Raw genomic sequence first — 19,206 nt, forward strand, 5'->3', positions numbered from 1 at the left:
GAATCATAAATGCTAAGGGTTTGGAAGGGACCTTAAAGATCCTCTAGTCTCAACCCCCCTGCCATGGGCAGGGACACCTCCCACTAGACCAGGGTTGCTCAAGGCCCTGTCCAACCTGGCCTTGAACACTGCCAGGATTGGGGCATCCACAACCTCCCTGAGCAACAGTGTTCTACCTCAACCACTCTCGCAGTAAAAAAATTCTTCCTAATATCTAACCTAAATTTCACCTCTTTCAATTTGTACCCATTACTCCTTGTCCTACCACTACAGTTCCTAACAAAAAGTCCCTCTCTGGCTTCCCTGTAGGCCCACTTCAGGTAAGTAGGATTTGAGATTTAAGCCAAGCTGTTTTATTCAGTTTCTTTCCTGAAAAACAGTGTTAGTTCTTCAAAAAGAATTTTAAAAATATTATTTATACTGAGCTAGTTTCCACAGAATTCTCCCTCAGTCTGGAGTCTAATGCATCTCAGGAATCCAAAGTAAACATCAGACCTTCAATACATCAAAATTTGTGTTCAGATAGGAGGCGTTGGAAACATAATCATCCTTATTTTTTATACTAAAGAAGAATAATTAAATAAATAAATAAAATTAAATAAATAAAAAAAAAATAGAAGAAGCATTTGAAGTACATGGAGCTCTTAATACTATGAGGGTTTTCACTAAAAGATGAGCCCTACTTATGCCATAGGACTCACTAAATTAACTTTTCCTTGCACTATAAATCTTCTCCATCTGAGATGCACAAGCAATGGACTAAAGTCTGTTACTCTTACAGATGCAACAGGTACCCTAAGAAACGTTTTCTCCTTTAAAGCAGCATCATGTCAGCCATATATCTACTGTAAAGTGAAACACTGTGCCTGCCAAAATTCAAGTCTTACTCTACGGATGTCTTCTATGCCTAAGAGGCTTCACAGAAGCACTGAATACTCTTCAGTAGAAAAACATTCATACTAGACCAAAGGCTGATGGATTTCCACAGAAAATTCAGTTATTCAAATGGAGATTTTTGATGATGAAATAACTCATATTTTGCCTACATATTCTCAAATGCGTAACAGAAAAGCCTGTAGCTGTTTCTATTTTTCAGAACTCTCTTCTTTTAAATACTCAGTGACAGTATATCCTACCATGTTATTTTGCTTAAAGTACCACCTTCCAGCTCTCATTCAATGTTGTATTGATTTTCTCTTTCAAATGCAATTCATCATTATTGAAAACCGTCTCTAGCATTTGCTCAGCAGAGACTACTTTCTGTTTCCTGCATACTAATTAAGTCCTACAGAATACAGAAACAGGCTTAGGGCTGAGAAGCTTTTCTTCTAAGCCATTCCTCATTTGGGATTGAAAACAGTTTTAAAAGATGCATACTCTTATACTTTATTTATCTACCAGCATGTTGTTGGACTACATGTTCACGGAAAGTCCCTTCCAAAGGATATATTCTATATTCTGCCTCTTCCTCATTTCAACTTTTATCTTCCAATTTTTGTACTAGCAAAACCTGCTGTAAATTATGTCCCTCAAAGGAGTGCTAATGTTCCAGATATAGTTTGTTAAATAAAAATACTGAATAAAAGTATAAATTATGTCAGTTGTGCCTGTTACTGTCAATGGCAGAGGTGACACCCTCATAACCAATGTAATAAAATCTAGAGTTGTGTAGCACTTTCAGAACAGAAATATAAACTGTATTTAAGAGTAAACTATGAACACATGGAAGTTGTCTTCTAAATGCCGAAGTCTCCAATTTTCTGCTGTCTCCCTACATTCAATAGGCATCATTCTCATCACCTATCTCAACTCAGAAACCTTATGGTACAGCAGCCTTCTCTTTACACAGTTTCACTAGGACTCAAAGTGCAGCCTTGCTTTCTCAAAATGCCCATGACAAATTAGACAATAAGCATCTGAAAATAAGCACCTTTTCATTCTATCCCAAATGAAATCAAAAGGTTTTTGATTTCCACAGACATTGAAGGTTGCCTCCTGCTCAAAGACAAAACAAGCACAATCTACATTTTAATTCATCCTTTTAAAAGGATCTTTGCATGTGCATTCATTGTAGTTGTACACATGTGACTCAAATATTTAAGTACAATACCCATTAAGACTCCAAATTCCATTAATAGATAATTTAACTACATTCATACTAAAATTTATAGGGTTATATACTTAAGGCAGCCTGCAGTGAACAACAGAGGAGTTCTTCCCAAGGTGAGACTTGGTGAAATATATCAGCTGAGAAACACAAGGTTTCTAAACGTCAAAACATCAGTTTTTGAAAACTATACTTCAAAACCACATTTTTGGGATTGCTTGGGGTAGAATTCTTGTCTAAGTAAAAAAAAACCTACAGAACTAGTCACTAAGTCACACTGTAAAAGCTATATTTGCCACTACTCTCACTTAGAAACAAAATAAAATTATTTAAAATTAAACTAGGATTTAAGCTAGCACTTTATAGTCTCTTCAGTCTGTATTTTCTTGATCACTTTAAGGCAGAATAAGCCAGCACCACTATCAAAAGAATTGATCCTGTCCTCTGTACAAACCCCAGCCATTCACAGACCCCCTTATACCATTCAGTCACACCGGGAACAGAATTGGGAAATTGATCCATGTCCAATTAATTAAGAAAAAAAACTTCCTAGGGAGATGCATTCAAAATTGCCTTCACTGCTTCCTGATTTATCTCCCCAGCTCTCCCAAAAGAAATTAAAATAAGGCAAAGACACATTTTAGGACCTCCCAGCATGACACTGGCCATGCTGCTCTGCAGAAGCAGAGACAGACCTGCCTGAGACAAAATACTTCATGTTTGTTACCGGCAGTGGAGGCAAAGCTATCAAACTTTGGGATCAACAGGACATCCATCTGGAAAACCATTTCTGTGGAAACTGCTTCAGGTACCTCCCTTGCAATACACTTGGCTGAAGTGGCTGAGGCTGTCGCTTGGGTGGTCTATGCCACAGGAAGGCTGAGTCATACAGAGTCAAACACGCCTGCACAAACCAGCTTCCCTTGTCTTATGAGATGGTTTCTGAACATCTGGGCTGTTGAGACACACAGTGTGGCATAGCTGGCCCTTGATACACATGACTGCCAAACACATCCTGCTTCTGTCCCAGTAGTTCGAAACCAATTCAAAGCTGTAAAACCAGTAAGACTACCCTGGCATGACAAAGACAGGGCTTAGTCAGCTCTGCTGGATGGCTGACACTCAAACACCATGTAATACAGGCTAGAAGAAGCTACAAAAGAGGCACAGGCGAGGCATATTCATAAGTACTTACATTTGGTACTTTTGCAATGACTACATGCTGTTGGTTGTAAAAACGGTTTAATTAAAAATGAAGATAAAAATCAGAATATGGTTAAGACCAAGGCTGACCAAAATTGTTATTCATAACCCAGCTTCTAAGGAGTAAGTGTCCACCCACAACACGCTCTTTACTTCCCAATTTTAAAATCTGAATGGATTTTTCCTGTGTAATTACACAATTCCAATCTGATTTATTCGGGGTTTTTTTTACATATACAAAAAACATGCCAAAGAACTGCACTGCAATGAAGCAGAGTCTACCTACACAGAGCTTTTGTAATTTTAAATTCTTGTGAATTCAAGGTGTGAGACTTTAATACTATTGTCACAAGGCAGCCAGCAAGAGGCCACACATTATCTTCCAGTTCAGTTTATATTTTAAAGATTGGAGAAATACTAGTCAGTGTATGAGGTCAGACATGAAGCCTTTTTGGAAAAAAAGAAAGTTAGTGGCTTTTCAAACTCAACTCACTAGCAGCTGAATTTTCAGTGTGGAATTGGTGTCAAATTGAACAAGAATATTAGTTTTTGCCTTAAAGTTTCCCCTCCATCATGAGGACAGAGCTCATAACTTAAGATATTAACCCTGTTTCCTTACATAACAGTGTTGGTATGGGAGAAGCTTTCTTACATTTCTTAAATACCACCCTTCAAAAGGAATAGCATTTGAAGTGCCAGCTTCTTCAGAGACAGCAAAATTATGTAACAGCCAGCACACAGGAATTTCATTTTTAATGGAAGATATATATCCTTGCTGAGAAAATAATGAGTAAAAAAAATCCTGTTGAATTTGCTAAAGTACAATGGAGAAAGTTTTGTTTACCAACAAAAAGTGCAACTCAATTCGGACAGTTACTCACCTGAAGTCACGCCTTCTAATTTTCCTAAGTACATTTGATGTTCTCTAAATCAGCTGCTACCTGTATCATACCATTGTGTTAGTGCAAAGAAAAGAAAAATATTTTTCCACTTACCTCTCTGCCAGCCTTTGTTGGAATCTGTCCTTGAGTTTCTCTCAACTTGCGAGCATTGTCAAGTTCTGCTTGAAGCTCTGAAGCTAAATCCTTCAAAGAAAGTGATAGTTAAATTAATGGAGTACTATCTTAAACTTTTAAGAGACTTTTATATCAAAATAATTTTCATTTCATTTTTTGTGTTTTGATAAATATTTTAAATTCTAATGACACAAAAGACTAAAGAAAACATGCCAATAGAATTCACACAACTCTATAGGATAGAGCATGAAAAAAAAGCTCAGAATAGAGGCATCTGAAGTATAGGAACAAGTATTGCCATAAGAAGACCAGAAAAAGTATTCTTCAACATTATTAAGTTACACTAATATATGCTTTGTATAACTAAGCACAGATACTGTTTTATGTATAGGAAGCTAGATAAGGAAGCCTGAACACATCACATCCTTTTTCTTTTGTACACACACAATCACACCTTTACACACATACATCCACTCCATGGGTCTAGGAAAATATCTCTCAGAAATTTCTGCTATGGAGTTTCACATTTCTCTACACTCCATGTCCAACTCTTGCCCTTAAGACCTTATTTTGAGAATTAAAATGTACAAGAGGTAGAAAATAAGAACTGTTTACACTCTTGTGCAAATTGGTTTTGATGCTCCTGCTCCCTTATCCATCTGCCTATTAAATAAATACAAGTATTTCAGAATATCTTGGATTGCTAAGAATTGCCAGCCTATCAATCTGTAAGGAATAGAACCATTTATACTCCGACCCCTCTGCCACTTTCATTGACTGGACTCCAGCCATCGTGCCCACACCTGGCCCCCCAAAATTAAGTCACTTGATCAACACCAGGCAGCAAATCAGTAAAAAAAATAGATTCAGAATTCATTTGGCCCACATGGCCAACCTGGAGCTCCAGCCACCAGGACATGCTGTTACATAACCATCTAATCTGGTGTGTGGGGATGAACTTGTTTAAACAAACTGTGTTTTCAATTGGATTAGAGAAAGACCATGAAAAATATTTAAAATGCCATGAGGCTATTATATTTTATATATATTATATTAGCTATTTTATTATCTAAACTGTTGTTTTGTTTTAGTTTTTTTTAAACTAGGCTGATTCAGAGTGCATGTATAGAAAACTGGATATTTAAAAATAATAGCAAAATTGTAATACTGGTTTCTGCTACATGATTTGGGTCAAAAAACAAAATTATAGAATATTAAATTAATTACAGAAAACCTGTATATTTTTCATCAAATTACTTGTACTCAGTTCCTACCAGGTTGAAAAGAAAAAGACCAGATTTGTGCCCAAAGTTTTGTTTAGGCAATGCTATTGAAGCTGAGCAGTATCAGAAAAAAAAAAAGTTTACTGATTTCTGCTTTCCATCAGAGTCTCTGGAAAACCTTCCCTCCCCAGTACTTTAGCAACTAGTGTATAGATAGCTTCAATCATTTTTCCCTGCAGGAAAATGTATTAAACAATGTAGTACCTTAAGTGACTACACCAGTCCTTCACAAACCTATCATATAATTACATTCATAAACATATTTTTCCTCACTATTGTATGTTTTTTAGTATTAATTAGGAAAACTACAGATTAACATATGGACACATCTATTTAAATCATTAACACTGTATCTTAGAAGGAAATACACTGCTTGAAGTGACTTTTAATTCACCTTTGAAGCTGATAACATTTCAAATGGACAGGATTTCTAGATAAGGTATTGCTGTTCAAACTTTCAAAGCTATCTATGTCTAAAGTCTGTGGGAAAAGAATTCATAACATAAAATGGGTTTGAATAGAAAATATTTATAAAATGGACACTTTCTCCTAACAAAATCTGAATTATCTGATAGGGGTTTTAAAAAATATCAACACCATGTCAACACCACGTCCTAGGCCAGCAATAATGACAAAACAAACTTTCCACAAATCAAAGAATCAACAGCCCTTGAGAAATATTAATTTACCACTTAGAGACATAACATGTTTTATATATTACTATAAATAAATATTTATTTATTATTTCTTAAAGATGCAGATTTTGGTGCAAATATTATGTTACAAGAGGCAAACTAAATAGCTGCAGTAAAAATTAATCTTAAAAAATAAATACAAAGGCCCACAGTGATAGCATTTGCTTCTAAAATTACGAAAATAGTTCCTTTTAAGAGCAGCTATTCAGAGCCAAACACTTGAAAAACACAGCTTAAAAACTAACAAGACTCTGACCTTGTTATAACAGAAACTTCCAGACAGTACTACTAAAGGGAATTAACTCACTATAGCCATGTTTAATGTAATAAATAAAACACATATAATTCCAGAATTTAGTGTTCCACAAGAGTGAAAGTCTTCTTCCTTCAGGTAGCTGGCTGAAACAAGCCCCATTAAATATGCAGCTGTTTCTCCCAGCTCCACAGACCAGCCTCAACCAGGGCAGGACCACAAAGCATTCCACAGCTGTTCTCAATGCAGAGCTGGCTGCAATGGCATATGCTGTTCCTTTCAGTTTTACAATTTCCATATCATAATTAATAAGCTCACTTATACAGCAGAGCTCTGGACCACAAGCAACTACTTGTGACAAAGCTGATGAAGTAAATAAACCTCCAGACACTGCTTACCTTGTAATATAGACAGGGAGCTTTGTAGTTTTCACCAGCTCCCTTTTAAATAAAAAGACAATAAATACTACAAAAATGGCAGAGAACAACTGGTTTTGGATATGCTGCTTATCCTACAAAGGCCAGAGTCCTGAACCCTCTAGTCTGTGAACCATTGCGTTTAAAGCAAAAGTTACTGTAAAAGCAGTATCTTCAAATTCTACCCAACTTTGCAAGTCTTTATTTGCTTGAATAACACCCTTTAAAAAAAAAACCCCAAACAATTAAATCACTTGGAGCTTTAAAGAAAAATTGCAGTAAATCATGACCGTTTTTCACAGACATTACCGTGTCTCCCATGAGTTCTGCTTTCACAATCCTCGCTCCCAGTCTGTTCATCTCCTCTTCACTAAGGACCCGGGGCGGCTCATCCTTTGGTGATCTGTAAAACACCAGCTGCACTAAAGCCACAGAAAAACAGTGAAGTATTCACCTGTGTAATTAAGTATGATAAGCCTACTATACTAGTACATATGCTCCTATTGGCAAAATAATTGAAAATGATGTATTATAAAAATATATGCGGTCCAAAGTTGCCAAGGACTCTGAAACCAAAGCGCTTGAATAAAATTTTTATGAGGTTTGTTTCCTTTTACTTTTGAGATCAATTCAAATGAAAAACACTATCTATGAACATTTTTCCAGCATGAAAAAACAGTCAAGGGTCAGCAGCAGGTATAAGCAGAAAAACAGAAAGTTATTTCAATCTACTCTAATTCTTCTTTCTGGCTTTGGTCATGCTTTTACTTCTCAGTTCCTGCAAAATCAGACATTTCTGAGTTATTCTGTTTTCCAAATGGCCCTACCCCTCTTGAAAATTACTTGTTTTCTCATTTTATACCTGCTCACAGTACAATCCTTGCATCTGAATATGTTATGGCTGATACAGTAGAGTTTCCATGGAAAATTAACTGGTACCATTTTGAAAAATATTAAGTCCCCCCTAGAGAAGCCTCAGTTGGTAATAAAGACTATTGTATCTTAATTTTAATATTAAAAACTCAGCATGTGAGTTCTTATGATATTTAATAAATAAGGACTCCAAGAAATCCTGCAAAGAGGCATCAAATAAGTTTGGCATTTGTTCACTAACCCTAGGAAAGACCAGAACCAGCTAACTCTAAAATATCTAACGGAAAAGAGACATAAGAGTACAGTTATGATATTCATTCCTGCTGTTAGAGAGAATTCACTCACTAATTGATATGGTTAAACCCTGTAGGATTTGAAGAAATCAAATAGAGATTTATATTTGAAGAAAAGGGAAGTCTTTGAAGATGGTGTCATCTTTAACCATGAGATCTCCCCTGTCCTGCGAAAATTACCGAAGTTGCTTTTCATCATTTTCAAGATGCTCAATCCAAACCCCCAAAACTCAACAGAACTTACTTCAATTTCATCCAAAACAAAACATTCAAAGATTAAGTTCTCACTTTTCCTTAAGCTATATCTTTCAAAGCAAGGCAGACTATTCCAGTAAAGGGAACAAAAGGTGTTTATTAATTCATATAGGCTTTTTTAAAGTGGTGCTAGTGCTTGACTCATTTTCTGAACTGCTTGAGACTTGAGACATTGTTTTGATTTGCTTTTTAGCTTGTCTCAAATTAAACTCTGAAGCAGTCATATTATTAAGTGTGACTTCCAGCAAACACTAGCTGATGGACTTTTCCTCTGGGGAGATCCCTTGGACATCCAATCAGCACTTTTAATTAACCTGTGTCATAACTGTCCAAAACACTTTGATTTATAGGCTGAAGAAATGTCCTCTGTGCTTTAGAAAAGATAAAATTTAAAAGCTATACTTTCAGCATGAGAGATGAGGAACTGAACCAGCAACACCTATTAATTCAAGCCTTCACCTCAAAGATGATTTACTTTTCGTGACTGACAACACTTCTGAAAGAGTACCTTTATTACAAGTCTTGAAACTTTAAGAAGAAAAAGAAAGCAGCAGCTTAAAAATTACTCTCAACGGATAACTGTGGCACATATCCAAACCTGATATGTTCCAAAAGCCAGAATTTTCTACAAAATTCTACCAAAAAAAAAAAAAAAAAAACCAAAGACATCTGACTGAAGGAAACAGGGAAACAGGCTATTCACTATTTCAAACACACAGAATCTCAGGAGTTAAGAGTCATCTTAGAAGAACCTGGAAATAAGTTATATCAGTAAGCAGAGGCTATATGGTTTTGCAGGCCTAAGTAATCCCCACTTTACTAATAAGTCAGTTTAGTAATTGCATTGGCTAAGAAATATGATTAAAATATCAAAGAAGATGCACAATTGGGTTTAACAGTACCAGAACAGAAAACACATGTGAAAGAAAATACCAACTGAACAGTTTCTATGTCTAGTTCTCCTCTGTGAGGAAAAGAATAATCTTTTCTATCATAATAATTGAATTCTTTGAACTTGAATAAGCAGACCACTTCCGCACACAATCTCATTTCCCAAAATTTGCAGCTTTGTCCGGTTACAATTAGCATTGTGCTTAGTAAAAGTGGCAGTTTAAAAAAAAAGGTACAGTTTTTGTACCTGCAATTAAAAAAAAAAAAAACAAACTGAAAAAGAGTAACTGCTTCTTTCAAGAAAACAATACTGAGGCAATGGTATCTACTGCATAATTACACATTCTGCTAGGTCTGGCTGGATGGGATGGAATTTATTTCTTCCACAGCAATGTGGTGGTACATTTTCCTCCACACTGTGCCTAGCCCTCCCCATCCCAGGCCACTCTGCAATCCCAGGAACTCCCCTTATGCTTTGGCCTTTGTAGGCTAACGAGTTGGGCAGTAAAATATCCCTTGACTGTAGCAGAAATTCTAGCCTGGCTAAGGTGGGAGCACACTGCCTGCACCTGGAACTCCTGGTGCCTGCCACGGTGGGGAACAAATGCAGAAACAATCAGTCAGCCCCTGGCAGCCTCTGAACATTATTGCCCTGAAGTGCAGCCTAAGTGGAATAGTACCATTCCCACTGAAATCTTCTAAATTCCAGTGACTGAGCCAGACTGTGGCCAGGATGGAAATTTACTGATGACTGAAGCCCAGCATGTGGTGACCCCAGAAAGAGCAGTGCTTTGTGAGGCCCTCTGAGCTCTCCTAGACCAAAGTGGGCTGTGCCAGCATCGCACTGAGTGGGACACCTCTAAGAACACACCAATTCCCCAGTTTGCAAGGATTAGAGCACCATCACAGAAAGGTGAAAAGGGGGCCTCGGCTGAAACCCTCCACTCCTTGAGACTCAACTCCTGCTCGTTGATAAATTCCAATACATTTGAAGTATTTCACTGAACTCAAGAGGAACTCTTAACAGGCATTTTTTATATATTCACATACATATATTTTTATGCATTTACACACATCTATCCCTATATATCTCTTTTTGTCCATGTGCATGCATGTGTGAATTAAGATACCTTACAGCGAGTATGAATGTTACAATCTCAGATCTATAATTGTCACTCTTGTGATTGTAGTAAATCCTATTGACTCACTATGCAAATGTTAAATTAGTCAATAATTAAGTACTGATAAAACCTTGTGATTCATCTTAAAACTGTAAATAAAGTTCAGACTGCTGCTATATCAGAAGCCATGTAAAAATTTCACCTGTGGTGAACTAACACTTTTACAACATCATACTGAGATCACCTCTTTCTGATACCTTGGACAGTGATTCTCCAGGTGATCCTAATTAATTACAGATGTAATCCTTGAGATGTAAACTGTTGATCAAGTCTGAGACAAAGATTGGACCTAGCCACACCTAAGCTACACCCGGAGTTTAGAAAGCAAGGGTCCACTCAGAACCTTGTCTCAATGGAAGGGTCCCCCTCACCCTTTTGTGTCTTCAGACCCTGCGTAAAACACTCTAAATCAATTTTAACTCAGTTTTCCTTTATATGTTTCATTCATGTAGTAAATAATAGAGTGAACCTTACCACCAAACTTGGTTAAGTCTCATTTTTATGACTTTTATAGATTTATATTAAAACCACTTTTGCTAATACCTTAGATGGTGACTCTTTGAGCAACTCTAAACCACTCATTTGTGACCAGCAGCCCCTATGGTGCTGTGCTTTGGATTTCTCTGGAGACAGTCCTGATAATACACCAGTGTTTTGGCTGTTGCTGAACAGTGCTTACACAGCCTCAAGGCTTTCTTGGTTCTCACTGTGCACCCCCAGCAAGCAGGCTGGAGGGAACAGAGGCTTTGGGAAGGCTCACAGCCAGGACAGCCAAACTGGTCAAAGGGCTAGTCCATGCTATATAACATCATGCCCAGCAAAAAAAAACCTGGAGAGAGCAGTCTTTCCAAAGTAGCTGCTGCTCAAAGACTGGTTGGGCATCAGTCTGCTCATGGGAGCTGGTGAGTGACTGACTACCTTTGCATCACATGTTGTTGTTCCTTTCCTTCACTCGTTAAATTGCCTTTATCCAATAACGAGTTTTTCTCCCTTTTGCTCTTCTGGTTTCCCTCTGCAGGAGTGAGAATGAGCATGCAGCTGGGACATGCTTAGCTGCTTGCTGGGCTCAACACACCACACACACAAAGCAACAACCAGCTCCACACCTTCTGCCCCATCCCCATTCACACCCCACAAAGGCAGGTGGAAAACAACTGTGGATTGTGCAGACCTTGTACCTGAACAAAGTCATGAACAATCCAAGACTCGAGAGGTGAGGAAGTCTCATAGGCTTCACTTCAGACACACCATGGATTATTCTAACCAGAAGTTTACAAAGTGCATTTAACTGGTAAACCCCAGGCACTTCAGTGCAATAACTATTGGGGCAATACGTAGGAGAAGAAAAAGAATCACTAAATTTGAATGTCTAATAATGTCTCATGCATCAAAGGTTTAATGCTATCAGATCATTTCTTCAGAGTAACTAAAACAACTATAAAAATATACTTCTTATTTTCCAGCAAAACAGCACCTAGGCAAACAATAAAATAAACAACAAAACAAGACATGACAAACACTTAGGAATGGGACTTTCCATAGTGTGTACAAACTAGTCATACCAGATTTTGGAACTACTCCTGCCATGACATATACTCAAGCTCATGCTTTAAAAAAAGAAATAGATTAAGTGGACATCATGCAAATAATTTATACTTTTGCTATCAATGAAAATTTAAATTTAATTGGCTTCCACCAAAGTGCAAGTGAAAGCTGGAAAAAATACCCAACATACAAAATATAAAGAACGGTATAGACTAAGATGCTTGTTTCTGGTTAGCCATGCAGTACTGATTAATGTACACTTTTTCTTTGGAAACACACATTGAGATATATAAGTAGTACATGTAGGAACAATTATAAATAAAATAAATACTTCATAACCCCACTATAAGAAGTTTTTTCTGCAAATAACTGACATGAGCATGTAAGAAAGAAGGAGTTATATTTGATCATATTTTATCAAATGCTTTTTTCAATCAAACCATATCATTCTTCTTACATACTCCAACCAAGAATATTTACTTGTTCAGCTTTCCCAAGCAATTAAATAAAATCTGACTCTAAAATATTTTTGCACATGCCTACAAATTATTGGAAAGATCTGAAAGAAAGGATTCATACTAATAACCACACTAGTCAAATCACTGGAAGAGCCAGCAAGCTGCTAATACTGGAGAACAAGAGGCCTTGAGCAGAGCAAAAGGTCAGCTCTCCACAACTTACTTGTCTGACCACCTCTCTGCTGTCTCTCACAAAAGCCAATCACAGAAAATTAAATTCCTGCTGCCTATTAAGTGTGTGTTTCCCTTCCACTCCTATTAATGCTTCCTCTTCACCACAGAAAATACACTTTCTAATCAATACCTTCTACTGTTTTTCATATGCTACTACTTTAGCATATGAGCTCATCTCACAAGTCGCAAACCTATCCCTGCTGTATTAATTATTCCAGTTTTTAGTCAGCATTTCCTAACATTTCAAGATTGCATTTTATAAATTCAATGATTGTTAAGATATTTTGCAGGATTTTTTGCCTAAGAGGCCAATTTTACTGCAGTGTGAACTAACATTAGAAGCAGAAAATAACCTATCATCAGCAATTCTCAAATGTGCTGAGGAGATAGGTCAGGTAGGGGATGTTCACTACTTCTGCTTAAGTTCTTCCAGCTGCCCTTAGCTGGAGTCTGACTCCTCCTACAAACTGAAGAGATGTGGTATGATCAGTGCTTATACTGTCAAAAACAAGACAGAGCTTCTGTTACATTTTGCCATGAAAAATACAGCAAATAAAAACCAAGTAAAGATGTTCATAAAATACCTAGAGGATGATGTTTTACTGTCAGATAAAATCTGTTTCTTCTCAGAGGTATTGCTTGTGTGCTCCTGTCGTGACTTCTCTTCTTCATCACTTGGAGCTCTTTTCCAGCTTTTGTCATCAATTTGTTCCCTAGTACCTGATGATTTTTGATCAGGTATTAATTTCTCATTGCTATCTTCTGTGTGTGTTCTGGTCCACAGTGCAGTATCCTCACCAGGTTTCTGGAAACGGCTGCTCAAGGAGCTATGAGCTGACAGATTGGAAGAGGAGTGCTGGGACTTGGAGTCTCTGGGTGCACTGTAAGGTGATAAATCATCTTCAGAGGGTTTCAAAAATTTGTGTTTCATGTTGCTCAGAGATGAACTCTTTTCCTGATTTCGTTTTTCACTGGAGTATTTTTCTGCTTTGGAGCTGTAGCCCCTTAATACTGAGTCCATTCTACTGTGTCCACATTCCTGGTCTGCTCTTGATGCATCTCTTTTGTAACCCTTGTCTTCCTGTGCCCACCCCTTGCCATACTTCTCCCAATAGCTCCCAAATGTGTTTCTGTTTTTACCATCTTCATCTCGGGCCGCTTTTTCAATATGCTGTTCTTTCCTCTCTTTCTTCTCTTTCTCACTTTCTGAATAGTCAGTCTTCTTCCATCTTCCACTTCTATGATAATTTTCTGTTTTGGATGCAGCTTTTTCAGCTTCTTCTAATCGTGACTGAAATACCTCCACTGACTAAAGGAAAGAATAAAAAAGTCATACCACTTTTAAGGCCATGGGGTATTGTGTAAGTATTTTAAATCTGCTATAGGATCCCATATATTAAAAACATTTAATAAGAAAAATAAAGGCTGGGTAGCTTTAAACCCTTCATCACTTGAGAGAAGCTTCAGAGGCTGTTTTTTCCTGCTTCTTTTCACATGTCTTAGACTACACATTAAGTACTTGTGCCTTTATATGAAAGTAACCTTTTCCAAGCATCTATTAGTATGAAGAAAATTTAACTGAAGATCCTTACCCCGTATCTCTCAGCTACAATTTCCTCAAAATTTCGTTTCTCTCTCTCAGCCTGCTCCTTCATCCTTTGGTATGATTTTCGCAGCCAACTTAATCCAGCATCTTCTACCACTGTAACTAAAGTAGAAAACAATGAGAGATTGTAGTTTCACATCTCAAGTAATTATTCCTATTTATCCTTACTCTGTATGTGACATTAAAGCTTCACCTAAACTTATTGCAAAAATTGAAGGAGTGCAAAAGTGTATTGGGTTGACCCTGAGTTGATGGACAGTTTTTAAGACCAATTACGCTTCTCACAATTTACATATTTAAACCGCACAGAAAGGCGGGACTTCCCCCCTTTGGTCGGAGCTCGCCTGCTGGGAGGTGGGGGGGCTCCGGAGCCTCCCGGCCCCGCCGGGCCGGGCCGGGGCCACTGCCCCTTTCCCCCTTTCCCAACGCTGTGGCACGGACCCTGGGTGGCTGGGGGGGGGCTGCCTCAGAGCCACAGGCAGCTAAACCCAGCCATGGACTGCTCACAGCTAAACCCATCCAGCACGGCTTCTTGGGACCGGCGGGTCCCTCTCCTCTCCATGCGGAGCCGGCGGAGTCAGCGGGAGCCGGCAGAGCCTCCTGTCTGCAGCCAGCACACTTCGTGCTGAACTGAAGAAGACACCACGCAGCCAGCAGCACAAAGGGAGCGAGGCTTTCCCCACCGTAAAGGCTGAACAAGAACACTCTTCAGCATGGCGGCGTCAGTCAGAGAGAAAGAGAAGTGAGTCACATGGGACAGAGCTGAGCATGGCGACTGGGAGAAAAGAGGGCGGTGCCACGATTCTGGCGGGCAGCTTAAAAGAAACCTTCTTGCATGCCGTGGTAAGAAATTGTAATACCACAAACTGTTTGTCTCTTTAATCCATTTGAAGAACATGGGGGGATGGAGTATCTTCGTGTGCCTGTGAAGATTGTGAAGAATGCCGATGCCAGGCTTTATAGTAGCAAGAGGCTGTTAGAGACTTGTGGCAAAGAAGAGCCTTTGTGTGCAGGCCAAAAGAACTTATCCTTAAAAAAGATGAATAACCCCATGTGATGGCCCATGTTTTGCAGTGTGAAGGAACTGTGAGATTTTTCATGGGAGAGATGTTCTACACACAGCAGATTGTTTGTTTCCGGGCGGATCTGCTGTTGGTGGCAGTTTGGGAACCACGTGCAACTGAAGGAAAAACCCTTTTTTCCCTTAAGCATAAGAGAGAGACTTTTCAAGAACTGGAACACTGACTAACATCCCATGTTCTGTTATCCCTTGTGTGAGCTAGGTAAAAGGAGAGAAGTGCTGGCTGGAGGGGGGGGGGGGGGGGGGATTTGCTTTAATTTTGTTTTGTTATTGTCTCTTTACTTTTAATTCTATTAGTAATAAAACTCTTTCATTGTACTGCAACTGTTTAAGGTTTGTGCCTGCTTTGCTTTTTCTCCTAATTCTTATCTCACAGAAGGAAAACAAGTAAGTAATGAATATTTTGAACCAAAACCACTACATTTAATTGGTGTTTCTGCCTGGTTTCGAACTCAACCCGCTACAAAAAGAAAAACAGACTTAATATACAAATACAATCACATATTTTCATTAGTTAATGCCGGTTATACCTCAGCAATCCACTGATTTAATTTAAGCTTCTCTAGTTTATCATAGAACACAAGAAGTTTCCAAGACAGGAGTGGCAGATGAGAAGTTGTAGAGTTTCTTTATGACATTAAAGAACCTTCCTGTTGTTTCCATCCGTGTCCATCCTCGGGCATACCCCTTACACACAAACAAGTGAACTGCCTTTCTCAGAAATTGAATGAGTAACCTACTGTTTCCCATGTGAGAAGCTAGCAGAGGTCCTACCATTCTGAACACACACTCGCTGATGCCTGTCATCTCTTACAGATCGCTGATCTCTGTGACTCCCAAAAGTGAGCATGAGGCTAATGGTTTCTGGGACAGACTATCCACAGGGAAAGGCTCTCAAAAAGCCACAGACCCCACTCTTTCCTGCTGACAGAATACAAAGACCCTTCTTATCACATAATAAATGTTTCATGACATTACGAAAAAGCTTTTTATTACTGTGTTTGCTGGAAATGGGCAGGATAACCCAGGGTAAGGAAAAAAGTGAAAAGGCTGGAGAAATAATATTTTTCACAAACTGCATCTGTAATGTACTTCATTTTGATGTGACTCAGCCTTCTGTGGGTGAATACTTTAAAACTATAATTTGTGCAATGGAATGAAAGGAACCAAATTAATTGACAACAATTTATCTTGTCTTGGTTAAATCATGCTTTTCTTTAATTAGTTCAAAATGGAGAATTTCTGTAAGGATATTGAAGGTCAAACTACTCAAGATTAAAAACCAGTGAAGAGAAATTCTGCAAAACAATGTACTATGATACTAACCCAATATTCACTATGGAATTTTCACCCAAATTTTACTTTATTACATATATTAATACATATATTATTCATAACTCTGTTACAACAACACGAGGAGTAATTTGTTAGCAACACAGAGAACAGAAACTAGAGACAGAAATTTAAGATTATTACTAAAAGTTGCTGTTTACCTTTCTTAACTGAAGTTTCTTCATCCTTTTCTGGTGGCAAACCTGTACCACCGTCTTTCCAATAGGGATTGAGTTCTCTCTCAGACAGCATGGCCTAAACCAGAAATAATTTTAATGTGTGCATAGTATATGGTTCATATTTTATAGAATATCTGATAAATTTTGGAAGACTTGTGTGTGAAGTCTATATTATATTGTCAATTCATCACCACCACTTTCATGGCCTAAGCACCTGTTGTACACACTGTTTTGGGGACCAAAGGAAAAGCAGACACTCTGGTGTAGAAAACACAGGAGTATAAACCTGCATGGACAGCAAGTAGTTGGGTGGGAGAGTCTATAGAAATCATACTTTCCTAGGATTAAGAATACATATAAATTGTCATTAACCATTTAATACATGCTGACATTCTAGTGATTTAAGATGTCCACATTAAACGGTCCTCCAACACCTCTGAAATGATGTTCAGGAAAAAAAATCATGCGGAGAAAAAAATGTTTGAAGTATTAATCCCTTGTCAAAAGACAATAACCAAGGCTCTGCATACTACACAAGAACAGTGATCCAGGTCAACCTGGTTCCCAGGCACAACACAGCCAACTGGAAAACCTAATAGCAACAAACAGCCCACTGTGAGGTATGAGGACAAGGAAATACTAGCTAGTGATCAGTAATTATCTTTTCAGATCAGACTACTACATTGCATCTAAGGAAGTGAATGAACAAATGAAGGAGCCATCAACTATATGTAAACAGAATTAATTCAATGACAGCACCCCCTTCTCCAGCCAAACCCTGAGTCACTCCTGTGTTCACCAACAACTGAAACATAAAAGGCACAACAATTGCTCTGAGTTCTTTCTTTAGGAAAAAACAAGCCTCAGCACCATACACTTTAACACAGTAACTTAAGTAAACTTTTATCACATGAACCAATGGTGCTCCTTTTACACACCACGGACAAGGCCAGACCAACAGTCTGTCATTGTTACTAACAGAACTTAGTACTAACAAAAGTAACTTTCTCCTTACCTAGAAGATAGTTAAAAGGCTTTTCTCCACAAGATAAGCCTGAAGTATGAAGCCTTCCATCCAAACACCAATTTAATTAAATTCATTATCACATCAGGCATTAGTTTTAATAATAAAGACTTACATATTCGAACCAATTTATTAGTTTATACATGACACAAAATTTAGTAAAATGCAGATAAAAATTAAGATATTAATTCCTCCTACCTGCTGAAGTTCTTGAGCTTTCTGTCGTTCCAATACTTTTTCTTTGTGTCTTTCACCTTTGACAGCTGCTACTGATGTTGTTTTCAATGACATGAAGTTTAAATTCATCCATTCTTCTCTCTTTAAAATAAACACAAAGAATTAGTGTTCATAATTCCAACAAAAACATGGCTTATGTACAAACCAAACCAGCGCAACTACTGACAAATGTTGCTGACAATAAACAGTATAGGTTCTACAAACGCATATGAAATACTTCAGTGAAAAGCAAATATGATTTTAAGAACCCTAATCTTCCAGTTTTTTAATATTCAAACAGATTTTGTGTCTCCCTATAATATGAAATACATATTTACAATAGTATTTAAGACATTAGTAAACATGCAGATTGTACAGAATGCTAATTATTAGTATAAACAAATACTGTACATATCATTTTGCTAATTCTAATCTCATGATCTCTTACATTTCTTCTGCTGTATAGAAAATCTGTGATCAGTACCTGAGCATAGTTCATACCTCAGATATCCAGGCACTAACTGCACTCCCAAATTCAACAGTTCCATATCTAAATTCTGTGAACTCTACCACAACAACAGCTAGAAAACCACCTACAAAACCTAAGCCAGAGCAAGGAGATCTTAAAAATGAGGACTAGTCTAAAGAAAAGCAGCACATTAAAAGCCTAGATACATCTACTACCTTTATACAGGTAAAACCTGGAGCCTCAAAAGCAAGCAGTGACATACACATTGTAAGCAATTACTCTATAAAGACAAGTATTTGGAGCAATTCTATAATTCTAGTATAGCAACCAAAATGACAAGATTACATCTATTCTGAAACATGTCCTTGCAGAAGAATCTTCCTATCTTCAACAGAGTTCAAGTCTTGAGTTGTCAATCTGAACAGATGCTATATGTCACTTTCTCTCTGTTACTTAAAAATTATGTTAGGCAACATGCCAGAGAATTTCAGAGGTGAAAGACAACATTCAATTTCTCAGATCTCCTCCAAGAAAGAGCAGGAACTGAAAAATTATCTATCTTCAAGTGATTCAATAATATCTATGTCCAAATCAGC

At 37.8% G+C, this 19,206-nt stretch overlaps 1 protein-coding gene across 2 annotated transcripts in view; it reads right to left on the reverse strand.

Moving 5' to 3' along the window:
- The window catches only part of CWF19L2 (CWF19 like cell cycle control factor 2), a gene marked incomplete at its 5' end in the record, with an annotated part of 65,972 nt that overhangs the window by 30,265 nt on the left and 16,501 nt on the right, over positions 1-19,206 (reverse strand). The window contains 6 exons of one of the 2 annotated variants that reach the window (XM_082278005.1): positions 4,306-4,395; positions 7,283-7,376; positions 13,288-14,012; positions 14,296-14,405; positions 16,884-16,977; positions 18,124-18,243. In XM_082278005.1, the coding sequence (XP_082134131.1) occupies positions 4,306-4,395; positions 7,283-7,376; positions 13,288-14,012; positions 14,296-14,405; positions 16,884-16,977; positions 18,124-18,243 (1,233 nt within the window). Of the gene's footprint in view, positions 1-4,305; positions 4,396-7,282; positions 7,377-13,287; positions 14,013-14,295; positions 14,412-16,883; positions 16,978-18,123; positions 18,244-19,206 lie in introns of both variants that reach the window. The other variant, XM_082278004.1, reaches the window with a different exon arrangement.

Source organism: Coloeus monedula (genome assembly GCF_965178545.1).
Source record: "Coloeus monedula genome assembly, chromosome: 3".
Classification (NCBI taxonomy): domain Eukaryota; kingdom Metazoa; phylum Chordata; class Aves; order Passeriformes; family Corvidae; genus Coloeus; species Coloeus monedula.